Source organism: Capra hircus, chromosome 5 (assembly GCF_001704415.2).
Source record: "Capra hircus breed San Clemente chromosome 5, ASM170441v1, whole genome shotgun sequence".
In the NCBI taxonomy this organism is placed as follows: Eukaryota; Metazoa; Chordata; class Mammalia; order Artiodactyla; family Bovidae; genus Capra; species Capra hircus.
In genome coordinates this window covers 86,101,170-86,127,375 of record NC_030812.1, presented here as the reverse complement: position 1 = coordinate 86,127,375, position 26,206 = coordinate 86,101,170, and the positions used below count along the sequence as shown (strand labels likewise).

Below are 26,206 nucleotides of genomic sequence, written 5' to 3'. Positions count from 1 at the left end.
TCCAGGCCTCCCTGTCCATCACCAACTCCCGGAGTTGCTTAGGGAAACTTAAAAAAACATGTTGTCATTAATATAAACAAGATGTAACTTTTTTTTTTTTTTTTAACTGAAAGGTTCTTAAGTGATATCCCAAGCTCTCAGATTCTTCAGGAAGAAATGACTTGGATGAAGAAGATTCTTTCCAACCTGGGCTCACCTGTTGTGCTTTGCCATAATGACCTGTTGTGTAAGAATATAATCTACAATGAGAAACAAGGTAGGTATCTGACTTTAGCAGTAAGTAAAGTTTTTTTTTTCCTTTGTGTTTATAACAGTCCTTTGATCTTTGTATCAATCAATAAATTTAATTCAAATGTAAGGGTTAAAAACATGTATGAAGACTGAAGTGTTTTCTTTTGGTTACAAAGTCATGGTAACTGTGCTATATTAGGAATACATATTTTCTGCATAGTTGTATAAAATGTGTTTCTTAGAATTGGTTTATTAGAAATAGTTTTTGGTTTCTGTTAGAGTTTTAAGTGAAAAATGATGACATGACTGTTTATAAATTTAATTGTAAATATTTGGTAATTCGTGGTTTGAAAATGCACCTGCTTGTAATGAGGGTTATTGAAAAACCAACTGACATTGCACTGTTTTATAAATATAGAAATATTCTGAGTGTTGGGGGTGGATAGAGTATTAAAAATGTATCCAGGTTTCCTATTACCTGTTTATTTTACTGACTTGTTAGATATTTTGATGCTAAGGAAATAAGCCACAGATGGAGGAAATTTTATTTTGTAGTTGCTGAAATTTTATCTACTGAAGTAATAATCAAGACACTTTAGTAAATTGTCTTAACAGTTTTTGAGGAGGACAGTGATACATTTTGGTGAAATATTTTTGGGGATTGTTTTTATCTTGCTGTATTCAAATCCTCTTATGTTTTCATATTTAAGAAACACATGATTGTATAATATTGGATAAAGTGGTTTGAGGTTTGGTTGCTAAAATGGTAGATGCCCTTCAATATACTACACTGAAATTTAAAAGACACAATTTTGGTTGAAAGATTAGTGTTAATTCAAAAAGTCTGTCTGAAACTTTGAAGCTATTGCATTTTGTAGGAAACCAGTTTTGAAGATAAATATTACAGTTGGAAGATTATTTTGAATTATAAGTGTGCTTTTTGAAGATACTGAAGCCAAACAATTCTGATTAAGTGGTCATATTATGTCAAATTACTATTTGTGACCATTCTTATCTAATTATAAGTTGAGACTGTTCTAATGCAAAAGCTTGTAATATTTATAACTGACTTCAACTTGAAAAACAAAGAACACTGTCAAGGATGGTAGACTGAAGCCAATATTTTCAAAACATGCTTAAGTCCCTTTTATATTTGATATTTTAATCTGGATTAGAGTCTAAAAAAATTTTGAGCTAACATCTCTGTTGTGAATGTCTTGAAGTCTATGGAATAATATTTTTTAAAAACTTCCAGTGTACCCTAAAACATTAAGTACTTGACAGTGTCCTTTAATTTATTGTTATCCATTTATTACCTATAATTGTTACAGTATATATGTACTACATTGTATAATAGTAACCAAATCTCAATGCCATTTGTGAAACAAGAATATTAGTTATTCATTAAAGTGATGTATTATCTTTTAAGTTCAGTGCAAGACCTAATAACACATTATATTATATAATGGAATTTCAAGTAAGGGCCTTCATCTGACATTTGAAGTGGACACTCAGCTTTATTTTTAACTGCAAGTTAATTAAGAGAATCTCTTATTTCCTTTGGAATATAATTTTAACTTTTCACATTTTTATTTTATAAGTTTCTTTTGCATATTCATTTCACCAAACAAACTTAATTGATAAATAAAAGGGACCAAAAAAATCAGATTACTATGTTTTAGGTATAAAACATGAATTTTTGCTTTTTTATTTAACTAGTTGGCTATCTAAACTGCTGATTAGTGATATGAAAAGTTATCCTATTTTCAAATAAAATATTTATGCTTCATCCTGGCTTTAAAAGTTCAAACTTCTTGTCATTTTTTGTTTTACCAGGAGTTACCTAAATCATACTTTTGTGTCTAATTTTTCTTCCCTACATTGAAGAATAAAGCTCACAGTTTAACAAGTGTAAATACGTTGATACTGTTTTTAGAGTTTGCGCTTCGTCATAGGAGTCTATTATGTACCATTTGTTTCTTCTTGTCTTTGTGGTTATGTTTGTGTGTTAGTTATGAAAATATTCTGTTATCTTTTCTTACAATGTTTTTTTTTTTTTCTTCTTACCAATGGTTTTATACTGTTCATTAGGAAGGCTACTTTGGACTTTGCGGCATCCATTAAAAAAATAAATTTCTATGTGATTAGTTGATACATAAGCATTAAGAAAACATGTTTGGAATGTTGTTCAGGTAAAATCTGAAACTCATGAAAATGTGGCAAGAAGCTTGTTTTTATTTTTTATTATCTTATCCTGCTATTATCTTACTTGTTTTGAATTAGGAGCTAATGGTTTTGAAGTAATGTGGTTATGACATATTGTCTTTAGTTATAAGGAGAAGTAACTTGCCTCATACTTTTAAAAAAGGTAAATTATATAAATTTAGTGAATTTAATAAGCAAAGAATATATGTATTTGAGCAGTAGCATAGCATTAGTACTTAAAATTGTACCATCAGGAGGCTCATTGAAATTAGAAGCATGGACTGCAGAGTTTTTTACCTTACTGCCTTGTAGCATCTGAAATCCCAAGTTTTAAGTCTTTCAGAATTAAAATGGTTTCTACATAGAATAAATGATTAAGTTACATAGTATGTTCACAAATGTTTGATTTGTTATCACTTGATAAGTCGTTCATGTGATTTGAGCTCAGGGCTTCACCATTTTGTACCCACCTATGATATATATAAAGTAATAAGATATAGTGTATTTCAGACTCTTAATTTCTTGAAAGTACAAATTTTAAACTTTATGAATGTATATTGGATCATGTTGGTCTCTGCATGTACTTTTCAGCTATAATAACTTAGATTTTTATATCGTATAACTAGATTAAAAATCTGTTAAGTAACTCTTATCAGCAGATACATTACTCTTAAAAGAGTAATCAAACTCTTAAGTAACTTTAAAGAGAAGTCAAAAGGAATATAGATTTTGGAACCAAACACTCTTGTGTGCAGATCCCTGCTCAATCACATATGGAAGTAGGTGGTATTAAAGAAGTCGTCTTTATCTTCATTAAGTGTTTATATTTAATCCTTTACTGTCAGCACCAGAATCACCTAGGATACTTGGGGAAAATGTAGGTATCTGGGCTCCATCCAAGACCATCTGAACAAAAATTTTCATGGATGGGCTTAAGACTCTAGGAAGTGCTGCTTATACTGTTGATAGTCTAGAACTTTTATTTGCTCTGTTTGAGACTAGAGATAATAGCTACTCCAGATGCTTCCTGACAAGATTTTAGATGAGGCATATAACACATATTGCACCAGACTAGGTACTTAACAGCTCTCAGTTGCAACTATTATACTGTGATAAGAGTTGGCAAACTGTAAGGAGCTTTCTGTAAGGAGCTATGTAGTACATACTTCAGACTTTTCATCCCATATTATAGTCTCTGTTTCCACTATTAAGCTCTGTGTTGTGGCACAAACACAGCCATATATTGTTAGGCACTGGGTTGAATTTGGCTTGAGGACACATTGTTTGCCAACCTCTGTATTATGTTCATAGGAGATGTATTATACAAAGTGTATTTGATTCTGAAAAAGTAAAAATGGTAACTGTAAGCCAGAAGGATTTATGGCTTAGTATGACAATTCAGATTGTCTTTAAATGCAATTTACAGATTTTATCTTAACTATAATTCGAGTGATTAATTTAAAGTTAAAAATGCATATATATATGTGTGCTGTACTTACTTATATCCACACAAACACAGACTATGAGTACTCTGCAGTTTGTAGGCATTTTCACCTGTGAATGTTACAGGAACTGGTAGGCATCACAGAAGAAATCCTGCTTCTACTTGTTTTCATCATGTCAGTTGACAGGACTCAGGAATATGGGAGAAGAGTAAGCTTCCTTTCTGAAGTTGATGGTAGTTGTCAAGATTTTTGAAATGTTAGTCAGTGCCAGGAATTAGGTGGTTGGTAAGACAGCGTCCCATTCCTTGGCTTCAGTGAAATGACATCTTAAAAAGGTAAGAAAAGTATACTTAATGATACGATGATAGGATTTGTTATATAATGATAAAACCAAAAGCAGTGACTCTTGCTCCAGAACTGTATGATAAGACTTACCAGTCTTCTTTTAAGTTAATCAGCAGTTAATTAAAAATAATTTATACTAAGTTGAACAAATTTCAATATTGCTTATTAACTGACTTCAAATCTCGTATTTTAATTTCAACTAATCCTTTAGCTGCTGACAGAAGTAATCGCTAAAGCTTTTGAGTTTGTCGTCTCATGTCTTAATCCTCTGTCAGAATGTTTACTGGTGGCTGTTTTGTTTCTTCTTTTCCCTGATTCATAAAGTGAAATTTGCTCAGTCATGTCTGATTCTTTGGGACCCCATGGACTATAAGAGTCCATGGAATTCTTCAGGCAAGAATACTGGAGTGGGTAGCCTTTCCTTTATCCAGGGGATCTTCCCAACCCAGAGATCATACCCAGGTCTTCTGCATTGCAGGTGGATTCTTTACTAGCTGAGCCACCAGGGAAGCCCCCTGTTCATAAAAACTTCCTAAAAAGCTTAAGACCTAATATGTAACTTTAAATGGCTGCCATTGATTATTTTTTTCTGTCAGCAAATGCAGGAAGCTAATGTATAACTATTTAGGAAACAAAGCTTTCTTGGGCAATTACAGAGTAAGCTAGATTCTTCTTCAGAGTTTTAAACAATATAATTAGAAAATGGGTGAGTCACCATTCACCCATTGATCGACTCTAGAGTTGATTGACTCTAACTCTTACTTTATTATTATTCATGAAAAAGCATTGTTGTGGTTATTTTATTGATTTTTAACAAAAGTGTTTTTTTTGTTTTATTTTTAAATTAAAATTTGTTACCGTATTTGTTAGCGTATATTTTCCAGGGTAGAATTATTATGAAGGATAGTCTTAACTTTGTTTTAAACCTTGTAGTCTAAATCACTATTTAGCATAAAGTAAAATATCCCTAATTCACATAATAAAAAACTTAAATGGACTGTAAAAACTTGAACTATTAAGGAAGAGCTACTTAAAATAGTTACTAGTTTAGATTTTTTTCTTTACTCATACATTCACTTCCGCTGTATGTTCAACCATATACTTGAATAAGAATGTCAGAAATGCCATACTTTGTTCCTTAGTGTTTCGTACTTATCTCCCCTGCTCCCATTTAAACATGTGTTATCACTGTGTCTGAGCATTCTCTGCAAAACTTCCATTTATTAATATTTCACTAGCATTTGACTACTTCCTGTGTGCTAGGGTTTGCTCTGTGGATTGCATGAAGAAAGGTGGAAGGGACCTGCTGCCCCTCCAACTGCCCCTCCAGGAAACGATGGAGGAGTCAGATAAGAAAACGGATGTTTACATTCAGAACGATGAGTGCTGTGGTCAAGGTGTGCATGTCCAGGGTAAAGTTACTGGACTTCAGAGAAAGAGATAAAAGGAAACTTTCCCAGAATAGAATACTTCCTTTTTCTGCCTAAGAGAGAAAACATTTTGCCAACTTGAGTGTAATCGTGGTTACTTTTTCTCTCTTCTCTTCCTGTCTTACATAACTCTGTAGAGCAAGTAGGGTGAATTGGAACCATTTTCAGGTTCTCATATTGGTTATTTTGCTTTTAATCCTTTTTTCCTTAACAACAACAAGTAAAGGAGTCCAAATGAATGGATTGTGTGAATTATATAGCCTTAGTTAATTAACGTTTTTTTGGTTTTAAAGTACTTTAAATATTGTTTAAACTGTACTGAGATTTGAACAATTTATTTAACTCAGTAAGAGTGGACTTCATTACTGTGAAGATAAAGAAACATAGTAATAAAAGAAAAAGCTTTTGAGAAAACAAGATAGTCATGCCATATGAGCTGTTAGTTTTTAATAGTGATGTGGATGTTTCTCTAAATAAATTGGAAATTTTAGAATTCAGAAGTTAAATTTGTAGAGGAAAAAAGTTCAGGGTATTTTTTTTTTCTTGTAGGAAAGCATTTTCCAGTAATTTGATTTTTCTGGCACCCAAAATAAGGAAAGCAGGCCTCTTTAATTCTACTTTGTTGCAGAAGATTAAATTTAAGGTTGAGTTCCACTTTGTTTGCAGTAGTTTGAAAAGAATAGTTAATGCAGATTAAAAAAATTTTTTTTTCCTTTTAAGCTTTGTGTCTTGTAAAATGTGAGTTTGCCAAATTTTCTTCATCTGCTACAGATTAGGTATGCCATTGTTGCTGCCATGTGGCGGCGCACCCGTGCTTCTTAAACGCACTGACTGGAGGTTTATCGCATCACTTGTTCACATGCACGGAGCCTGGTAACAGCCTCATCTGTATCTTGTTAGCTTCATTTTCTTATTTTTAAAATTTCATTATTTATAAACTCAACATAGCATTTAAAAATAAAGGCTAGTTTTAATGAATTAATGCTACTACAAAAAGTCATTGCTAAAATTTTCATACTGAAACAGATTTTAACTTTTGTTAAAATGATCTATGCTTTATTTAAATTGTATATACTCTATAAGCAGGCATGTTTTACCTGCTGTTTTATTTATATTTGCCAAATTCTAAATATGATTTTGAAAATTGAAATTGAAGCTTTTGTTTATGTGGCTAAAGTAAGCTTCGGGACTGGGCTGTGTATTTTTATTGGCATGTAACAGTTTGTATGAGCTCTACAAGAATTTGTATTTAAAGAGCTAAAACAATCAACAGCTGTAATTTGAAAAATTGTTTATTAAAATTGTTTGGTTGACTCAGTGAGACAACTTGGTAAATCCTCTGGAATCCTCATATTTTGAAGTCTGGGTGGGTAGATAGGTATTTCCCAAATCATTATGTTTAGTCTTTTTCATCCTAATCTTTTTAAACTATCATTTTTTTCCTCCTTAAAGTAATGTTTATTGTAAAGAATAAAGGAAAAAAGGTCACTTGTCTACCATCTGAAATGAAACCAATAAAAATGTTTTGGTTTATTTCCACCATCTTTTCCCCCCTATGTATTATGTTTCTTTTTTTTCCTTCTCTCTTCAGGCATATTTTAATAATTTGGATCACTGTGTTTACTATTTTGTATCTTTTTTCATATAACATTTGTAATTCTCCTGGCCATTAAATAACTTTTGAAAATGAAATTTTTATCATGGCTGCAAAGTATTTTGTCATCATGGTGGTCTTTACCCTGTCATTCCCAAGGGTACCTAGAAGAAAATTTTTAAATATATTCTGACTTTTCATTTTGCAGCTTATTGCTGAAGTGATTTGGTTAAAGCTTGTTCTGTCCTCCCATTCTGCTGGTTAGTGAAGTGCTTTGGTTAACTTTAAGACTTTCTGTGGGATAGTTTTTGTTTCTCCAAGAATATAAATTGGTTGTGTTGCAGTGGTTTATGTAGTCACCAGCTCTTAGAAACCTTATTTTGTCAATATGCATATAGATTTTGGTAACTGGACTTTAATACTTTGATGATCTCACTTATTTTACTCTAGACTTGACTATTATGAAAGTTTTGAATTATATATTAAATGCAATTATATTAATTTTTTTTTTTTTGCTTTTGTGTAAAATACTCCTTGCTATTACATTTTTTTGGTCATATAATACTCTTTTTCTGAGTTGGAATATGATCAACATACAGTCCAAGATTAAACATATAAATTTATAGCAACACATGATAGTTAAAAGGCTCTTTCATCTGGGAAAAGCCAGTGTGTTTAAACCAGAAGTTTATTACCTCAGCTTGATGTTTTAAAAGATAGTGTAACTAGACATAGCTCTGTATTTTCTCAATATCAGCAGCTTAGAAACTATTCTTAACAGCCTTATATCTGTGTTCATGTGTCCATTTTAACTGTTTAGCCTTTTGAGTTTGTGATCCCCTGGTGTAGACAGTGACCCATTTTGATGTTTTTTTCTTAATGTTTCTCTCTCTCTCCCTCCCTGTCTTTACCTCGTTTGAATAGGACCTATATCTGTGTTGAGCCAAATCTTCTAACTAAAACTCAGTATTCAAAGATGAAGCTTCCTAAGCAAGAGTTTGTCCCTTGGGCGAATGGAACAGGATAGTCTGAAGAATTATAATAAAATTTGCATATATATAAAGCACTAATTTAGAATAGGAATTTTTTTAGTTTATATATATAAAAATTTCTCAAAAAGAAAAAATAGCTTACCTTTGTTCCTTTAAATGATAAAATGACCACCTTAATGCTGCTCAAGTAAGCTATTGGAAACCTTAATTATGTAGCATTTCAAGAATATTTAAGAGTTTGATAGCAACTGTCTTACCTTAAAGAGGTTCTGTTAATCAGCAAGTGTTATAGCTTAAGTGCAGGACTCACAGAATTCAAACCTTTGAAAGTCTATGTATTTTTTCCATCGGTAAACTCACTGTTGGAATATATATTAATCTTTTGAGAAAGTTGCATAAATTATTGTTTCCGAAGGTAGTTTTCATTTCTAACTAACTTGAATTTTTAAGTAACTGATGCCCCCATGTGGTTAAATACATATTTGCTTTTGTTTGAATGTGGAGAATTACTGTATTTTTTGACTTTTATTTAGTATAGTGGACATTGATGTCCACAAAGAAGCTGTTGACCTATGTACATAATTGGAATTTTGTAAAGCTCATTGCCATAAAATTCACAGCCTTACCCTGTATTGTCTCAGAAGTGCATGTAACCAAGCACGTACAATGAGACAAAATATTGGAAGCTATTTAATTATAAATAGCATAGGGATTTTCGTATCCTATATGTGATTTCTTATGTCTTTGTTTTTGTGTCTCACATAGGTGATGTACAGTTCATTGATTATGAATATTCTGGATACAACTACCTGGCATATGATATTGGAAATCATTTCAATGAATTTGCAGGTAAAATCCAGCAGAGAACATGTTCCTCTAGTGAGGTAGCATATAAAACTTTGAAAGGATGCTTTTTAGAATTTTTTTGTTCTTTACAGAAGATCAACTTGGGGGTAGGAGCAACAGTTTTAATTTTCTTCATGACCATTATGGTTTTTCTTTATTATTGGAGGAAAGAGATGATGACCTCTTCCTTAATTTCTTAAGGAAAATAAGAGAAAAATAATAATTGTGGCTTTTACTTTTTTTTTTAAGAATTGACATAGTTGCTTTATAAATCTCATCTAATTTTTTCTACACACAATCCATGTTCTCAATTTACAGATAAGTAAAGTAATTCACCAAGGTCATGGTAAAATGCAGAGAACTAAGATTTGAAACCAACTCTTTTTTTTTTTTTTAATCATTTAAAGGCCTTTGCTGTTTCCGTTGTGTGTGAGTGAAAGTCACTCAGTCGTGTGCAACTCTTTGCAACTCTGTGGCCTATACAGTCCATGGAATTCTCCAGGCCAGAATACTCGAGTGGGTAGCCATTCCCTTCTCCAGGGGATCTTCCCAACCCAGGGATCAAACACAGGTCTCCCACATTGCAGGCGGATCCTTTACCAGCTGAGCCAACCGCCAGGGAAGCCCAAGTGGAGAATTCCATGGTCAGAGGCGCCTGGCAGGCTACAGTCCATGGGGTCCTAAATAGTTGGATATAGCCGAGTGACTTTGACTTTCCATTGTATACCTGGGCTTTTTGAATGTCATCTAACTAAAAAGCTCAAGAATTTATTTCTTTATCTATAGGAAGGGAGAGTAGTTGTGCATAAAAAGAGTTATCACCATGAATATGCTTCACTGGTGAGGATACAAAAGAGGAAGCTTCAGTGATCTTATTATGATTTTGTGTAGAAAAAAATTGAAAAAGGTAGAATTTTGATATGCAAATAGAAAGGAGGGCACTGCAGGAAGAAGGAAGAAATCTTCAAGGTGAATATACCTATTCCTATAGGATATAAAATCCATGAAGGAGAATAGAGTGTCATAAGACCAGAGAGGTAAGTTTGGATCAACTTAGGATCAACTTGAATGGTAGGCAAAATACTAGGAACTAGATGAGTATTTTTCAAACTGCACATCATGAGATCAGATGTGTAGGGGAATTAATTAAAGCAAAGAATGCAAAAGAAATAGAAAATATCAGAATTGGAAGGTGTAGTTAGGGTAAATATTGTTTCATGAAATACAGTATCAGGTGCATGTGTAAGGCTTCAGTATAAACATGTATTTATGGTTTTCACTAGTGGTCCAGTAGGTAGGACTCCATGCTTCCAGTGTAGGGGGTGCAGGTTCAATGCTTGGTTGGGGAACTAAGAGCCCACATGCTGCGTGGCCAAAAAACAAAAAATATAAAGGTCTATCCACTTAAATATTTGTTAGTTTGGAAGTAATGGTTAAAGATGCTTTAAAGCCACAGTTCTAGAAAATGCTCTAGATGCTAGTGTGCATAAGAATCATAAGAATCTCCTGAGGTACTGAGGTAAATGAAGATTTGTGACACCTAATGGTAGTTGGTTCAGGCTTCACATTTTGAGGAAAAATTGAGGCAGTGAAAATTGATTATGGTGTATTAGAATTTAATTAGAAATATGATTGGTTTACTTAATAAATGGTATTTACTTAATAATATCTAGTGTTTCAGCAAAAAATGGAGACATTTAATAATTTTTTTCTGAAAAAATAGGTAGATGGTGCACATTATTAAAGTAAAAGATATGTCGTGTTTTAAAAAACCTCACTGTATTTTTCTATTTTAGGTGTGAGTGATGTAGACTATAGTCTTTATCCAGGTAGAGAACTACAGGGCCAGTGGCTGCGTTCTTACCTTGAAGCCTACAAAGAATATAAGGGTTTTGGGACTGAAGTTACTGAAAAGGAAGTAGAAATACTCTTCATTCAAGTCAATCAGTTTGCTTTGGTAAGTTTAAATTTAAGAAATTAATGAAAGGTTCTTAATACAATGTTAATAGCTTAAGAAAAGTTTTCCATCATTTTGTAAGCAGTTCCTATTTTGAGTTTTTTGAACTTTTTAATTTTTTAAAATAATGACAAAACAAGAGTGTTTAAAATTCCCCCACTGTAATGCTTTTGAGGACAAAGATTTTATTTCATTCACTACTGTATTCCCAGCCCCTAGAACAGCAATGCCAAACTACAGGTTAAGTGCTCAATAAAATTATTTGTTCAGTTAATGGATTTGAGATAAAGTTAGGATTAAAGTGTGAAGCACTTTTTAAAAATACCGAATTCTCTTTCTTTATGTTATTAAAACACATAATCAAGGATAGATTTATGAGAAATGAGGTTATTTCCAGAATACATGTAATCATCACATGAACTTCTCATGTTAGCATGATTAAAAGTAGATTGGAAGAACCAGTAGAACTGCGTTCATAACTGCACAGTATTGTATCTTCATGACCTTTTGATAAGCAGTTATTTCCCACATCTTTGGTATTTTAATGCTCTGTTATTTTCAAGACCCACCTCTCTTTACTCTAAATGCATCTACTTTTTCAAAATTTAATTCATTTAAATTATCTTTTGAGAATGACATGATGCTCTTAGAATGAGCTTTCAGCTAAGGTGTTGAGACAAATTGAATATTGGCTTGCAGTTCTTTTAGCTACTGTGTCTTTTTAGTTTTAATACAATTCTCTACAATTGACAAGGGAATTATTTGCCATGTAGTCTTTACAAATAGACTCTAATGGTGGCTCATGGGTATACTGTTTCCATAGTATTAAAAGTAGCATTTCTTCTGAGTCATTCAGAATACATCTTAAGAGGATGTGCCGAAATGTGACTTCTTTACCTACTGTTCTGATGGCTTTAGAACATTAATGACATGCTCTCCATTTGGTCCTAGGATGCCTGCTGTTTCTGTTTGTTCTTTTTTAAGCATGGTCTTAAAGTAGAGAATATAGGGTTTTCTTAACAATTACGGCATAATTACTAAATCCAGTTAAAACTCTTAAGTCTTTATCTTACTTTATCTGTCCATAGCATTTGACAGTATATTTTCTCATTGATTCCAGTTTTTTATTTGTTAATTTTTGTGGTACCATTTTCCCTTGGTTTTTCTCTCTTGTGCTCTCCTGCTTGTTTGCTTCTCTGGCTCTTCTTTGTTCTTACTCTTCCTCTAATTCTCTTGCATTCTAGTGTTTCCTAGTGTTCAGATTTTGGGCTCTGCCCCATTTTCTTTTTCTTTTTTTGGCAGTGCCACACAGCTTGTGTGGATCTTAGTTCCCTGACCAGGGATTGAACCTGGGCCCTTAGCAGTGAGAGTGCCTAGTCCTAGTCACTGGACTACCAGGGAATTCCCTACTTTATATACATTTCCCTGGCTTTTACTGCCCTTTCTTTTAATGATCCCAAGTTGAGTTTCCTCCCACTGTCAAGCTCCAGATCTGGACTGTATCTCTCCAGGGTTTCATTAGTGTTTGACCACAATGTGTCCAAACTTGAATTTTATTTTCAGCATCTTGTCCTGTTTCCCATTATTTATTCTTCACTGTACTGTTTTGACTTAATTAAAATGATGTGCATTCTGTTGTATTCTGAAACCAGGAAAGAAGGAATTATCTTTCAAGTGTTCCTCCTCTCACACTTTTCTATTTTCAGGTTTTTTTTTTTTTTGGTTCCTGAAATTCTATGAAGTCCACCCCTTATCTTCTTAATTGCATGACCTATGATTAAGGACTTAATCTCTCACCTACGTTAGTCTTTACTTGTCTCTTCACCTTTAGGTTTTTTCTGTCTGTAATTCATACAGTACATTTTAAAAGTGATCTTTCTAATAACTAGAATCTAATTTATGAATCTGATTGTGTCACTTCTCTACTCTATGGCTCCCTATGATTTACAGAGTGACATACAAATGATAGCATCTATAGATTTTCTTATTTCCCACTGTATTTCTCACATCCCACTTCCTCCTCTAGCAGAGTCATCATGTTTTCTAAACACTCCAAGGTGTTTTAACCCTGTATGCTTCTTTCTACCTAGGATACCCTTTTCCCTGTATTTTCTGGCAAGTTCCTCTTATTCTTTATGGATATGTCTTAAAAACTCTTTCCTTCTCCTTCCTTGATCACTTGTCATGAAGAAGACAGCACTGACATGCATTGTAAGGCTGTTTTGATACGGGAGGAAAAGAGGTTTGAGTAATAAGATCGAGGTGTAGAGGTTTTAAATAAATGAATGGTTATGTGAAAGTCACTCAGTCATGTTTGATTCTTTGCAACCCCATTGACTGTATAGTCCATGGAATTCTTCAGGCCAGAATATTGGAGTGGGTAGCCTTTCCCTTCTCCAGGGGATCTTCCCAAACCCAGGGATCAAACAGGTCTCCCGCATTGCAGGTGGATCCTTTACCAGCTAAGCCACCAAGGGAAGCCCCAAAATAAATGGTTGGTAAATGTTTATTCCTCAGGGCATGGTCAGACTTTTAAATATTAAAAGACTTCACTTGTTATTGATTGTTTACTGTAATTAATTAATGTTGAGATGATGACAAACAAAAGTAGGTATTTGCATTATAAAACCAAATAGGTAATCTGGGTTTTTTAAGCTCTGATGAGTTTTTAGACACATTGTTGGCAGACTTCAGATTCTTTGTAAGTAAAGTTATGTTGTATAATTATATATTTACAAACTTATACATATGTATTATTCATATATAATATATTAAAATTATATGAGGTTTTCAGAAGAGTTTGAGAATTTATTTGTTCACTATATAAAGCTTCTAATTTTTCTTGGCAACAGAAGTGGGTAGCCTAGGAATTAAAATGCCCTCTGATAGACGTACATATCTGTAACTTCCAAATCTGAGACAAATAGTATTAGTAAATCATAGAATCGTAGATTATTATATTAGTTGTACTTCAGTATTCTCACTTCTCCATTTTTGAGAATGCAAATAATAAATGGACTGTTCCCTTACTTTCCTTTTTATTCATATAAGAGACTAATATAAATATAATTTTTTCATTTTCAGCCTGTAAAAGGTGTTAACCTACCAAAATAAGTGAGGTTCTGTGTATAATGCTTCTCTAATATAGAATCATTTAGTTATTTTACGTTACTGTATGAATAAAAATTGAGAAATACGGTTGATAACAGTGCTTGAAACATTGGGGAGAGCTGTTTTGATGTTATTTTTAGGTGACCAATATTTACCATCTTGGATATTAAAACAAATTTAAAATATTTACTAAATATATATATTTTTAAAAAGCTCAGATTAACATAAACAGCATTTTAAAAATTAAAAATAACTATTTTCCAAAGCAAAAAACACTTCAGTGAGAAGAATGACATAATTTTATACTTTCACAAATTTCTCTGATGTCTGGCTTAACAAAAGTTAGACTCTCATATTTGCATCTGCATTTCATCTCATATTATGTGTTGTTTTCTCTGAAGTGTGTGGAGATAGTCCTGTTTCACACACATATGTTTTTGGGAAAGAGAAGTATTTTGCCTTTTCAGAGAACTGTGGATATTCTTTTTTTGATGCTTCACCAAAATTCAGTAAGTAATAGTTGCTTAAAGTTTAGTAGTAATGTTTAATCTGAGCATATCAGTTAAATTTTCTACTCTATTACATTAAACTTCGTTAGTTTATCTTACACTTTGAATGCCTCTTATACCAGTGTGTGATTTTGTAATTTTAATGTCATTCATTAGTTAATTGGAAAATATGGATTTATTAAGCTGTATAATCTTCTCAAAGTTGATACATCTCATTATATATTGAAAAATTACACTTATTTATGTCACTGCCAGTATCAGAAAAATAATAAGCGCTTTATTGAGAAGCTGATAATCTCACAGAATTGAACACAGATTTTCCAGTGTTCTAATTTAGGTTGAATAGTCTTAAGTCTATCATTGGCAACAAATACTGTCAGTTATTTTCATTGAAATGACAAGTTCTCTTTTTTTATATTTGAGAAATGTCTGCCAAATACCCAATTCTAATAACTAGTTCATATGTCAGTTGTTCTTTCAAGTAAAAATGGTATTCCATTAAAATTGTGCAAGTTTAGGTCACAACTCAGTCATATGTGTGTTACCTTGAGACAGCCTTCATACTTTGGGTAGGCATCAGCCGTGCTTTGTGTGTACTTCCTGTGTCATCTCACAGAATGTCAGAATATCATGTATTCAAGGGTGGAAATGTAATAAGATTAATAGTTTTAATGGCTTCGTAAAGTACATTCTTTAGTGAGACTGTATTTGTACTGCGAGTGTGTGGTGGTAGAGTAAGACCATTATACTAGTACAGTTTGGGGTACCGCTGCCTTGGCTTATGTTAAGGAACCAGGAGTGTGACCCATTACTGCTTTTCCATTACTGCAAAGGTAAACAGAGTCATAAAGACAAGTAACATGTTAGTGTTATAATGAAAATAGCTTGGGGCCTCAGGATCTTCCATGGACTCATGGACCGCTTTGAGAACCACTGACTTAGACTTTCAAAAGAAGGAGGGCATTTCACAATTCACCTTTCAATACCTGAGACATATCCTTAGATAGAAAGACCGTTTTTTAAAGTCTTCCTCATTTTTGTCATTCTGGTTTTGTATAATTATAATAATTAACATTTTATTGGATGTTTGTTGTATGCCAGGTGTAAATACTATTGTTAGTTGCTCTGAGGTAGTTCTCCCCTTCACACACACAGACACACACAACACAGACACAGACACACACACACACACACAGACACACACGGACACACACACACACACAGACACACACACACACCCACACACACACCCACCCCAGTTCTCCAGTTCTCAGCAGGCAGTGATTGGGTGTCTTACATATTCTACTCAAGTCTGATGCTGTCCACCTGGAGGTAGTGTCAGATTCTGTGAGTTCAGGGTTCAGTCCCACAAGACTGTGCCCTCACCCCTTTAGAAGCTACTTGCAAGTCTAGGGTGTTATTGGTACTTGGCTATAAATGGGAGGTTTTCACAATTCCCTCCTTGGGGCCTATTAATTTGCCAGAGTGGCTCACGGACCTTAGAGAAATGTTTGCATATGTTCACCAGTTTATCATTAAGGATATTATAAGGATACAGAAGAAAGCTCGATGAAGAAGTGTGGTAGAGTGAGATCTGGAAGTGTCCTGGGTTCAGGAACTTCTGTTCCGTGGAGTTTAGGGTAGAACACCCCCTCCCTTCCCAAGCATGTGCATAGGTTGTGGTTCGTGAAATTAGGAAACTTGCCAGACCCCTTCCTTTTAGGTTTTAATAGATGCTTCATTACAGAGGCAAGACTGATTAAATCATTGGCCATTGATTTATCTCAGCCTTCAAGCTCCTCTTCCCTCCCCTGAGGTGTGGAGGTGATGGGGTTGAAAGTTCCAACCATCTAATCACCTGGTTGGTTCCCCCTGGCAACCAGCCCTCAAGTTTAGCATCTTTTCAAAGGATACCTCAGTAACATGTGGTTGAAAGGGACTTGTTAAGAATAACCAGACATTCTTTTCACTTTTATGGCTCTGGAACTATTTTAGGAACCAACGACAAAAGACCAGATATTATATAAAAAATGCTCCCAGTTGCTTTATGCTTAGGAAAGTCAGAAACAGTGGATGTAGATCAGATGTTTATTTTTTATTATAAATGATCACACCTGCATTTTACCGATGAGGAAACAGAGGAGTTAATTAAGTTGTTTACAGCCACACAGCTAGTAATTTTTTTCCAGTTATAGTATTTCTGGTTACAATAGAATATTTCTTGGGAAGTGAAGTCTTAGATTCACTAAGTGAATAGTGAAATAGATTTTAGTAAAGCATAAATACAAAATTATTGTGCAGCTCCTAATTATACCGGAGAAGGCAATCCAGAACTCTTTCCTGGAAAATCCCATGGATGGAGGAGCCTGGTAGGCTTCAGTCCATGGGGTCGCTAAGAGTCAGACACAACTGAGTGACTTCACTTTCACTTTTCACTTGTATGCCTTGGAGAAGGAAATGGCAACCCACTCCAGTATTCTTGCCTGGAGAATCCCAGGGACGGGGGAGCCTGGTGGGCTGCCATCTATGGGGTCACACAGAGTCGGACACGACTGAAGCGACGCAGCAGCAGCAGCAGCAGCAGCAGCAGCAGAGAATTGTGCACTTCAGTATTACCTGTGTTGTAGATACTATGTGTTAAAAAGGCATCAAGAAAATATGCATGGAGTTGATGAAAGAGGAAAAACACAGAATTTCATATTTGCTTTAAAAAGAAATCAATTATCATAATTCTTGATTTTTCTTTCCTTCTTTTAGGCTTCTCATTTCTTTTGGGGATTGTGGGCTTTGATTCAAGCCAAATACTCCACTATTGATTTTGATTTCCTTGGGTAAGTTTAATTTTATTGTATGCATTGCATTTGTCTCTACTCTATTTGGATTCATTTTAGAATCCATAAGGGACATGTAGTTATTATTTTTAGTCAGATGTTACAAGAGTTGCATGCATTTAATAGTTGGTTTGCAAGGAAATCTGGTTTCATCTGTTAAATGTTCTCAGTATTAGAAAAGTGTCCAGTAGGTGGTGCAATAAACTAAAAATACGTCCTTTTAAATTTTAAAACTTAACTTAGAAGGGTAAGTGAAAATAAAGGAGGGATTAAGGTTTTTAGCTCTAATTCTGTTGTTACTCTCTTTTCTTGATAGGTATGCAGTTGTTCGTTTTAACCAGTACTTTAAAATGAAGCCTGAGGTTACTGCATTAAAAGTGCCTGAGTAAAGAAGACTTTAATTATTCTTAAGTAGCTGAACAGTGCTTGTGGATCTTTAAGAAATTCCAAAAAGTCAATATTTGTTAAAATTCTTTTAATTTGGTTTTCTTGCTTTACAAATTATGCCTCTTAACAACCAATTTATTTTTTAAATAGTCTGAATGATGTCAAGAAATATACCTACTGCTTTCAGTATGTGGTGGGTTAGAAGTTTGTTAAATCAGCAAAAAGATACAAAGATGTCAGTTTAATCCTTTTATAATTTAATCTGTGTTATATGTGAATTATTTATTATAAATTTAACATGAATTTTGTGACTGCTTTCATCTGTTTCATCTGTTTGTTTAGTGTAAGCAATGAAAAATTCCCAGAGAAAATATTTTTTTTTGTTATGTTTTACTTTAATAAGATTAATTTCAGTAAACATTTTTGATGTTTAGAGTAACCTTTCTGACACACTGTAAGTAAAATGAATCATTTACTCTTGAAATGCCAGACACTGGTTTAGATAACTTAGAATGTTCATAGAAAAATATCTGTTTAGGAGAATGAAATACATATACTGTCTATGATAGTGGTACATCTTTCTGAAGAATTGGAAAGCATTTTGGAGGGGGAACATCTTAGAATTTAAATTTCCCTCACATAGTCTGGCAGAATAAATATTAACATTTACCATATAATCCTGGAATAGATATATGGTGGTTTTGTTACCAAAATCTGCATTAAATAATGTTTCCATGTACTGTGTATGGTCATTTTAGGTACAGTTTGTTTTTAAAATTTTACTGTATCAATTTGTTTCTAACCAAAAATTTTGTTTCACTTATTGGGATATACTGTATTTTGTTTGTTATTAAATAGTAGCTAGTACAGCAGTTACTAATTTTTGAAACAAAGGTAGAATGCTTATAATATTTGGGAACAAGAAAATGTCATTTAGATTAATTCTTTTTTACTTCTCCAGATTCATTCCTTACACTGTGGCTTTATGTTTTAGTTTCTCTTCTGTGTCTTTAGAATGATAGCAAATGATTACTTGATAACATGTAGTTTCAGAGAAATAAGTTGAGGTGGTTAAAAGAATTAAATAAGGAACATTTAGAACATCAATCCTGTACACTTAAAATCTGATATAACAGTGTGAATTAAGCAAAAATACTCATGGTAGGAGGGCTTCTGTTTGTTTTGATTTCTTTTGATTTTGTTTGGTTTTGTCTGTGAGAGGATGACAGTTATTATTTGGAAGGAACTTGTGTCTTTGGGATGGATAAGCAAACTTCAAGTTTTGAAGACTGCTGTGTGGAGTTGAGCAGTCATGGTTAACTTTGCTTAGAAAATTAGTCTGAGAAGCTTTGCACACTTTGGTCACATAAGTGCCCATGTACAAAGTTGTCTTAATGAATCTGCATATTCAGAATATGCAACTGCAAATTTATCCTCTGAGAAATCTGGGGAGTCTGATGTATTATTCCAAATGACTTATACTCTCAGATAAGTGCTTTAAAATACTTGGATTAGCTCAAGATGTTTAAAACTGATAAAGTAAGTAGAAACACAGGCATTGAAAATGGTAAATTCTAGTTACATGATTAGAATCTTAAAATCTGTCTGAATCTGTAACAGTGTTAGCCACTATTTGTTTCCTACCTCCCCAACGTTGCAAATGTTCATTTCTGTTTTTATAAACCGTATTATCATTGGATCAGTACAATTTTACCTAATTAACTAAAGGAAAAGAACCAGTTAAACAGTTAATAGCTTTTTATAGAATGTTAAGAGTGAACTTGAGAAATTGTTTTTGGTGGAATTTTCATCTGTGGCTGGAACATTTTCTTAGAACAATGAAGAATATGTAGGACTTGAGGTTTTTTTGCTTTCTGACTTCCTAAAAGTGCAACAGTATATATCTTGGAGAACAGTAGTCAGAGAGGAGATCATTTTTCTATCTTCCTTCCATATTCTTCAGACTATTTTGAATAGATTCACTGAGCCATTGCTGGTAGACTGTGCATGGCTGCTCGCTGTGACACCGTTGTAAGTGGTTCAGAGAGATTCAGGAAGTGAATGTAAAGGGGAGTAAAGACTCTCACTTTAGCCCTAGGCAGTGGATCTTGGGAACAAAATAGGATATTTAAGATATTTCTCCCACTCTTTGGGGTATCATGATGTTCTCACTTCCTTTGCAGGTTTTGGGGATCATACTTCAGCCTAATAATAGAATTCAAAATTGCTTCCCTTTGAATTGACCATTTAAGGGATTCTCAAGGGAAAACATCCCTCTAAAATTTGTCCTGTGTCTTGCTGAGATGTCTTTTGCCTTTTTATGTTAAGGAACTTGAATGCCTTACCTAATAACTGATAGTAAGCTCATTTTGTAAATATGAAAATGGTTGTTAGAGAAGTGGCATTCATGTATACTCATTGTTAGTCAGTAGACCATAGTGGCCTGGATGCTTAAACAAGCAGAATTCCACAATTCTTTTCCTCTTTGTTCCTTACCTACTTATGTGATCTTACCTGACCAGTAATACTTGACTTTTTTCCCTCCAGACCCCATGCTACCACCACTTTCTGGGAATTAAAGAGATGTGGTAGTAAGTCATACTGTTCACGTGATCATTTGAGATCAATATGAGCACAAAACTCATCAACTAGGTCTGCCTGGAATGTATATAAAACAGTGTAAATAAAAGTTTGTAAATTAGTGTGAATTGTATCTTGCATATGAGATTGTGTATTGTTTTTGCATTCTCTTTCCTTTTGTAGACATTTTTCTGTAAGGGAATGATCCAGCTCTTTGGTTTAGACTGGAAATAACCAACAGATGGGGCGGTACAGTGGGATAACAAGAGGAACTGGAAATAGGGTTATCCATTTTTGTTAACATCAGTACTTACTTGTTTAGCCTCTCAGTGCCTAATATGACTTTTTTTCATTCTTTATTTGGCTATTAGTTTTTGGAGGTTAGATTCTTGCAAGCATTAAATTAATACCCTGTAAGAATTCCATTCTTTGAGTCATGATTCTAAACTAAAGCAAATTAAAAATGCAGTTTAATGATTGCAAACTGAAGTATTACCCTTTTCTATTTTCAAGGCTGTTAACTTTTCTCTACCAAAAAAAACACTTTCAATTTTTATATATCTCAATATGATTCTTAAGTCCCATAGGTACAAGGGAGATGATAAATAATAGCTTCTAGTTCAACTTAAGCATATCTCAGTTGGCTTCTCTAAGTATGAAATTGTTCATTAGGGGATTGTAAAATACAGAAAAAGATAGAACTGTTCTTCTAATGACTGCTAATTCCATTTTTGTGGAACATTTAACTTCATAAACGTATTATGAAAGCTTCCAGATTTAAAGGAAAAATTCCCCCTAAACACTCTGAATTAAAAGTTAAAAACCTCCACTTTTAAAGTTATACAGGTATTTCTTTCTTTCATTTTCTGTACCATTTTCAAAATCCTTCATAATGTAAATGAGAAAACTATCATTTTGCTTTTCTGCTTTACATTGCTTTTAATAAGCATTTTATACTGCGTTCCAAAGTGATATAGGCAAGCTTTTAATATTAGTCAGTTGTTCAGTTAATAGAGTTAACAATGCTTTATGCTAGGAGGAAAGTTTTGTTATTGACGGCAACTTGCATCACTCAACACAAAAGGCAAACGCTAGTAACTATTATGTACCAAGGAAAGTGAATTATAAGGATGTCCTAAAGCAACTTTAATCTTTATTTCAAAATTGATTTGCTCTGAATTTTCTAATATAGTTCGTTAGATTTTAGAATATGTTTGACTGGAAACTTAGTTACATATTAAGGCAATTTGTTTTTGTTTCTTTTTTAAACAAAAGATATTAGTTATAGGGAACCGCCTTTTTTTCTGTTACATACCACTTGTGTGATTACAGTGTTTTGTCTTGGGTTTGGTGTCTTCAGACAGAAAAATGGAGCGATTATTTTAAATGAATTTCCCCCCATCTTGGAAGTTTAGTGTGTAAATGCATTGCTCTAAAAGAAAATGCTTGAGTTTGCATTACTTGAGTACTTGAAAAACTGAAATTAATAAGATATATTACATGATGAATTGGATTTTTTGAACAGGTTTTACACTAAAATTTTCCTTTCTGGATTATAATTTGAAATGGACAGATTTCAACCATTTGAATAGAAAAAATAATGGTAGTGCTTGTAGAAAATACCTTTTTGAGTTTGAGGCATTCAGAAGTCAAGTTTTTAGTAGGGTTCTATCCTACAATCTGCTTTCTCTTCTTTGCTATACTTAATGCACTTACTATGCTACTGATGTTATCAAACAGCCAGTTAAAATCTGTGTTCATTATGCATCCTATGACTTTTCTAGTTATGAAAAAAGTTGCTCTGTAAAATTCTTAATTCCTAAATGTAGACATATTTTTGTTTACATCCTGAACATTAATGGTATTAATTACCATTACTCATTTTGACAATACACAAGGTATTTATAAAAACTGAAAACATTATGTGTTATATTTGAACTAGTTAATGAAGAGTAAGAAAAAGCTGGCTGATTTGAATTGTACCATTAGTTAAATTTCATAACTCTTAACGAAGGGACTTTAAGAGAGAGACCAAGATCTGATGATATCCATGAATGCTAGATCCTATGAACTGGAAAAGGACCACCCCCCAAAAAAAGCAGTGGCGGAAATAAGAGCACTTGCATGGATGTGGTGTGCTGCTACCTAATTTATGTAGTGACACACTGACGTTTTTATTGTTCAGTAATCTGAGGAAGTTTCCTATTACTTCCATGTTCTAAAGTAATTGTAAATTGGTGGAATTTGCAAAGAGGAGAGTTTTAAACTCTATTCTATTTAGGAGCCTTTGTATAGCTGGGTGAAGTTTCCATGATTTGAAGTATTTGGATTTTAAAACATACTATTATTTTAAGAAAGAAGACCTGGCATTATTCCATGTTCTTAAATGATAATGTCCTTATCGGTTTCAAAAGAAAAAAACTAAATTAATAACTGTCATTGCATTAGCTGTATGTTGAATTGGGAAATTGTGGCATAAAGGTTAAATTTGTGTTTATTAAATGTGAAACATAGTAGTATAATGCTGCTCTGTAAATACTGTAACTGCTACAAATAGTCTCAGCACTGAAAATGTATTGATACCTCTCAAATGAATGCAACGTTTGAGGTAGGTGTATTTGATATGCCTCAGAAAGTATCTGAGTGTCTGAGAACTTGTAATCTGTTTGGTAATGAAGATACTTCCTGTTTTTTGTTGCTCATTTTCATGTTTCAATTTTAATTTTTACATTTTTACTGCTGTTAATTTAAGTAAAATTTGTTCTGTGGTTAAAATGGGGTTGCCAGTGAATAAAATTAAAAACAGCCTCATTCATGTAACTTCTTAAATAAAAATGCATTTTTGCTATATGTTCACAAACTTTTAAAGAATCTGTATTTCTGTTTAAATATAAGTAATGTTTAGGCTTTATTTCTATTTAATAAGGCCTTTTACCATTGATTAAATGAAGGAATGTATCTTTTTGAAGAGATTTATAATCTGTAAATAAAAATTGGTTGTAACAATAAAGTTGAGTTCTAACTGCTTGTATCCATAAATCTTGTGACTTCAGCTTATTTTTGTAGTTTTCCTTTTGTAGCAAAAGCTTTTCAGTGTTCGCGTATAACTGTTTGTATATTTGAAGTTGTTCAGTTCAGTTCAGTTAAGTCACTCAGTCGTGTCCGACTCTCTGCGACCCCTTGAATCGCAGCACGCCAGGCCTCCCTGTTCATCACCATCTCCCTGAGTTCACTCAGACACACGTCCATCGAGTCCGTGATGCCATCCAGCCATCTCATCCTCGGTCGTCCCCTTCTCCTCCTGCCCCCAATCCCTCCCAGCATCAGAGTCTTTTCCAGTGAGCCAACTCTTTGCATGAGGTGGCCAAAGTACTGGAGTTTCAGCTTTAGCATCATTCCTTCCAAAGAAATCCCAGGGCTGATCTCCTTCAGAATGGACTGGTTGGATCTCCTTGCAGTCCAAGGGACCCTCAAGAGTTTTCTCCAACACTACAGTTCAAATGCATCAATTCTTTGGCGCTCAGCCTTCTTCACAGTCCAACTCTCACATCCATACATGACCACAGGAAAAACCATAGCCTTGACTAGACCGACCTTAGTCAGCGAAGTAATGTCTCTGATTTTGAATATACTATCTAGGTTGGTCATAAGTTTTCTTCCAAGGAGTAAGCGTCTTTTAATTTCATGGCTGCAGTCACCATCTGCAGTGATTTTGGAGCCCCCCAAAAATAAAGTCTGATGCTGTTTCTACTGTTTCTCCATCTATTTCCCATGAAGTGATGGGACCAGATGCCATGATCTTCGTTTTCTGAATGTTGAGCTTTAAGCCAACTTTTTCACTCTCCTCTTTCACTTTCATCAAGAGGCTTTTTAGCTCCTCTTCCCTTTCTGCCATAAGGGTGGTATCATCTGCATATCTGAGGTTATTGATATTTCTCCCGGCAATCTTGATTCCAGCTTGTGTTTCTTCCAGCCCAGTGTTTCTCATGATGTCCTCTGCATATAAGTTAAATAAGCAGGGTGACAATATACAGCCTTGACATACTCCTTTTCCTATTTGGAACCAGTCTGTTGTTCCATGTCCAGTTCTAACTGTTGCTTCCTGCCTGCATACAGATTTCTCAAGAGGCAGGTTAGGTGGTCTGGCATTCCCATCTCTTTCAGAATTTTCCACAGTTTATTGTGATCCACACAGTTGCTCAGTTGTGTCTAACTCTTTGTAACCCCATGCACGACAGCACTCCAGTCCCCACTGTCCTTCACTGTTTCCTAAAAGAGTTTTCTCAAACCCAGGTCCATTGAATCAATGATGCTCTCCAGCCATCTCATCCTCTGTTGCCCCCTTCTCCTGCCCTCAGTCTTCCCCAGCATCAGAGTCATTTCCAATGAGTCGGCTCTTCACACCAGATGGCCAAAATATGGGAGCTTCAACTTAGCATCAGTCCTTCCAGTGAATATTCAGGGTTAATTTCCTTTAGGATTGAATCCATACTGATAGCTCCAATATCTGATTCAACTTTCTAGAGTTCTTCCTTGCCTCTCCAAACAAATATTTCATATTTGTTTTTCTTATTTCCTTACTCTGAAAATATAGATATGTATTTTTGTTAAGAATACCATAGTAATGTATCCTTTTCATTGTGTCATATGAGATTGTTGTTGTTATAGTCGCTAAGTCATATCTGACTCTTGCCACCCCATGGACTGTAGCCTGCCAGGCTCCTCTGTCCATGGGATTTCCCAGGCAAGAATACTGGAGAGGGTTGCCATTTCCTTCTCCAGGGAATCTTCCCAATCCTGGGTTTGAACCTGGGTTTCTTGCTTTGGCAGATGGATTCTTTACCACTGAGCTTCCTGGGAAGTTATGTGAGGTATAATATATTGATATGTATGTTACTAGTGGTTTTAATCTTAGTTACTTGATTAAAATGTCTCCCAGGTTTTTGAAGCTGTGCAGGATTTTTGGGGTATTTTTTGCTATTTTAGCATCCATTGGCAGTTTTTGCCCTGAGACAGTATTGTGACATTTGCATGATGTTGCTTTTCTGTTGCCCTCTTTCCTTCTACATTCATAAATTAGAATTTTACTCTTAAGGGAAAGAAGTACCTTTGTTTATTTACTTTTATTTATCCAACCAGTAAGGACACAAGGATGTTCCGTGAGCTGTAATTTTCGTTGTTGTTGTTCTAGTGCTCAATTAGTTTCAGCTTGGTGATTGGGAGCTCCTTCACTGTATTGGCTGTATTCTTTCAACACTGTCCATGTCATTTCTGGAGCACTTCCTTTTCTGGCAATATAAGGTGTTCCAAGCTAGATTTGTACTTTACCTGCCCCAACCCTCAGTTCAAATACTTAAGGAGCCTTAACATTTTTTTAATTTTTAGAGACTATTTAGAAATTAAGGCCTTAACCATTTTGGGGCATTATTGTTTCTAAATTCCATCAGTGGACAGAATTAGGAAATACTAGCAAACTCATCAGACTTTATTTTTTGGGGCTACAAAATCACTGCAGATGGTGATGGCAGCCATGAAATTAAAAGACGCTTACTCCTTGGAAGAAAAGTTGTGACCAACCTAGATAGTGTATTCAAAAGCAGAGGCATTACTTTGCCGATTAAGGTCCGTCTAAGTCAAGGCTATGGTTTTTCCTGTGGTCATGTATGGATGTGAGAGTTGGACTGTGAAGAAGGCTGAGCGCCAAAGAATTGATGCATTTGAACTGTGGTGTTGGAGAAGACTC

The 26,206-nt window shown here is 34.1% G+C and overlaps 1 protein-coding gene across 1 annotated transcript in view; it reads left to right on the top strand.

Moving 5' to 3' along the window:
• The window catches only part of ETNK1 (ethanolamine kinase 1), a 54,358-nt gene extending 31,224 nt beyond the window's left edge, over positions 1-23,134 (top strand). The window contains exons 4-8 of the mRNA XM_005680753.3: positions 114-256; positions 9,008-9,091; positions 10,885-11,045; positions 17,423-17,496; positions 17,813-23,134. Coding sequence (XP_005680810.1) covers positions 114-256; positions 9,008-9,091; positions 10,885-11,045; positions 17,423-17,496; positions 17,813-17,885 — 535 coding nt within the window. The 3' untranslated portion in view covers positions 17,886-23,134. The remainder of the gene's footprint in view (positions 1-113; positions 257-9,007; positions 9,092-10,884; positions 11,046-17,422; positions 17,497-17,812) is intronic.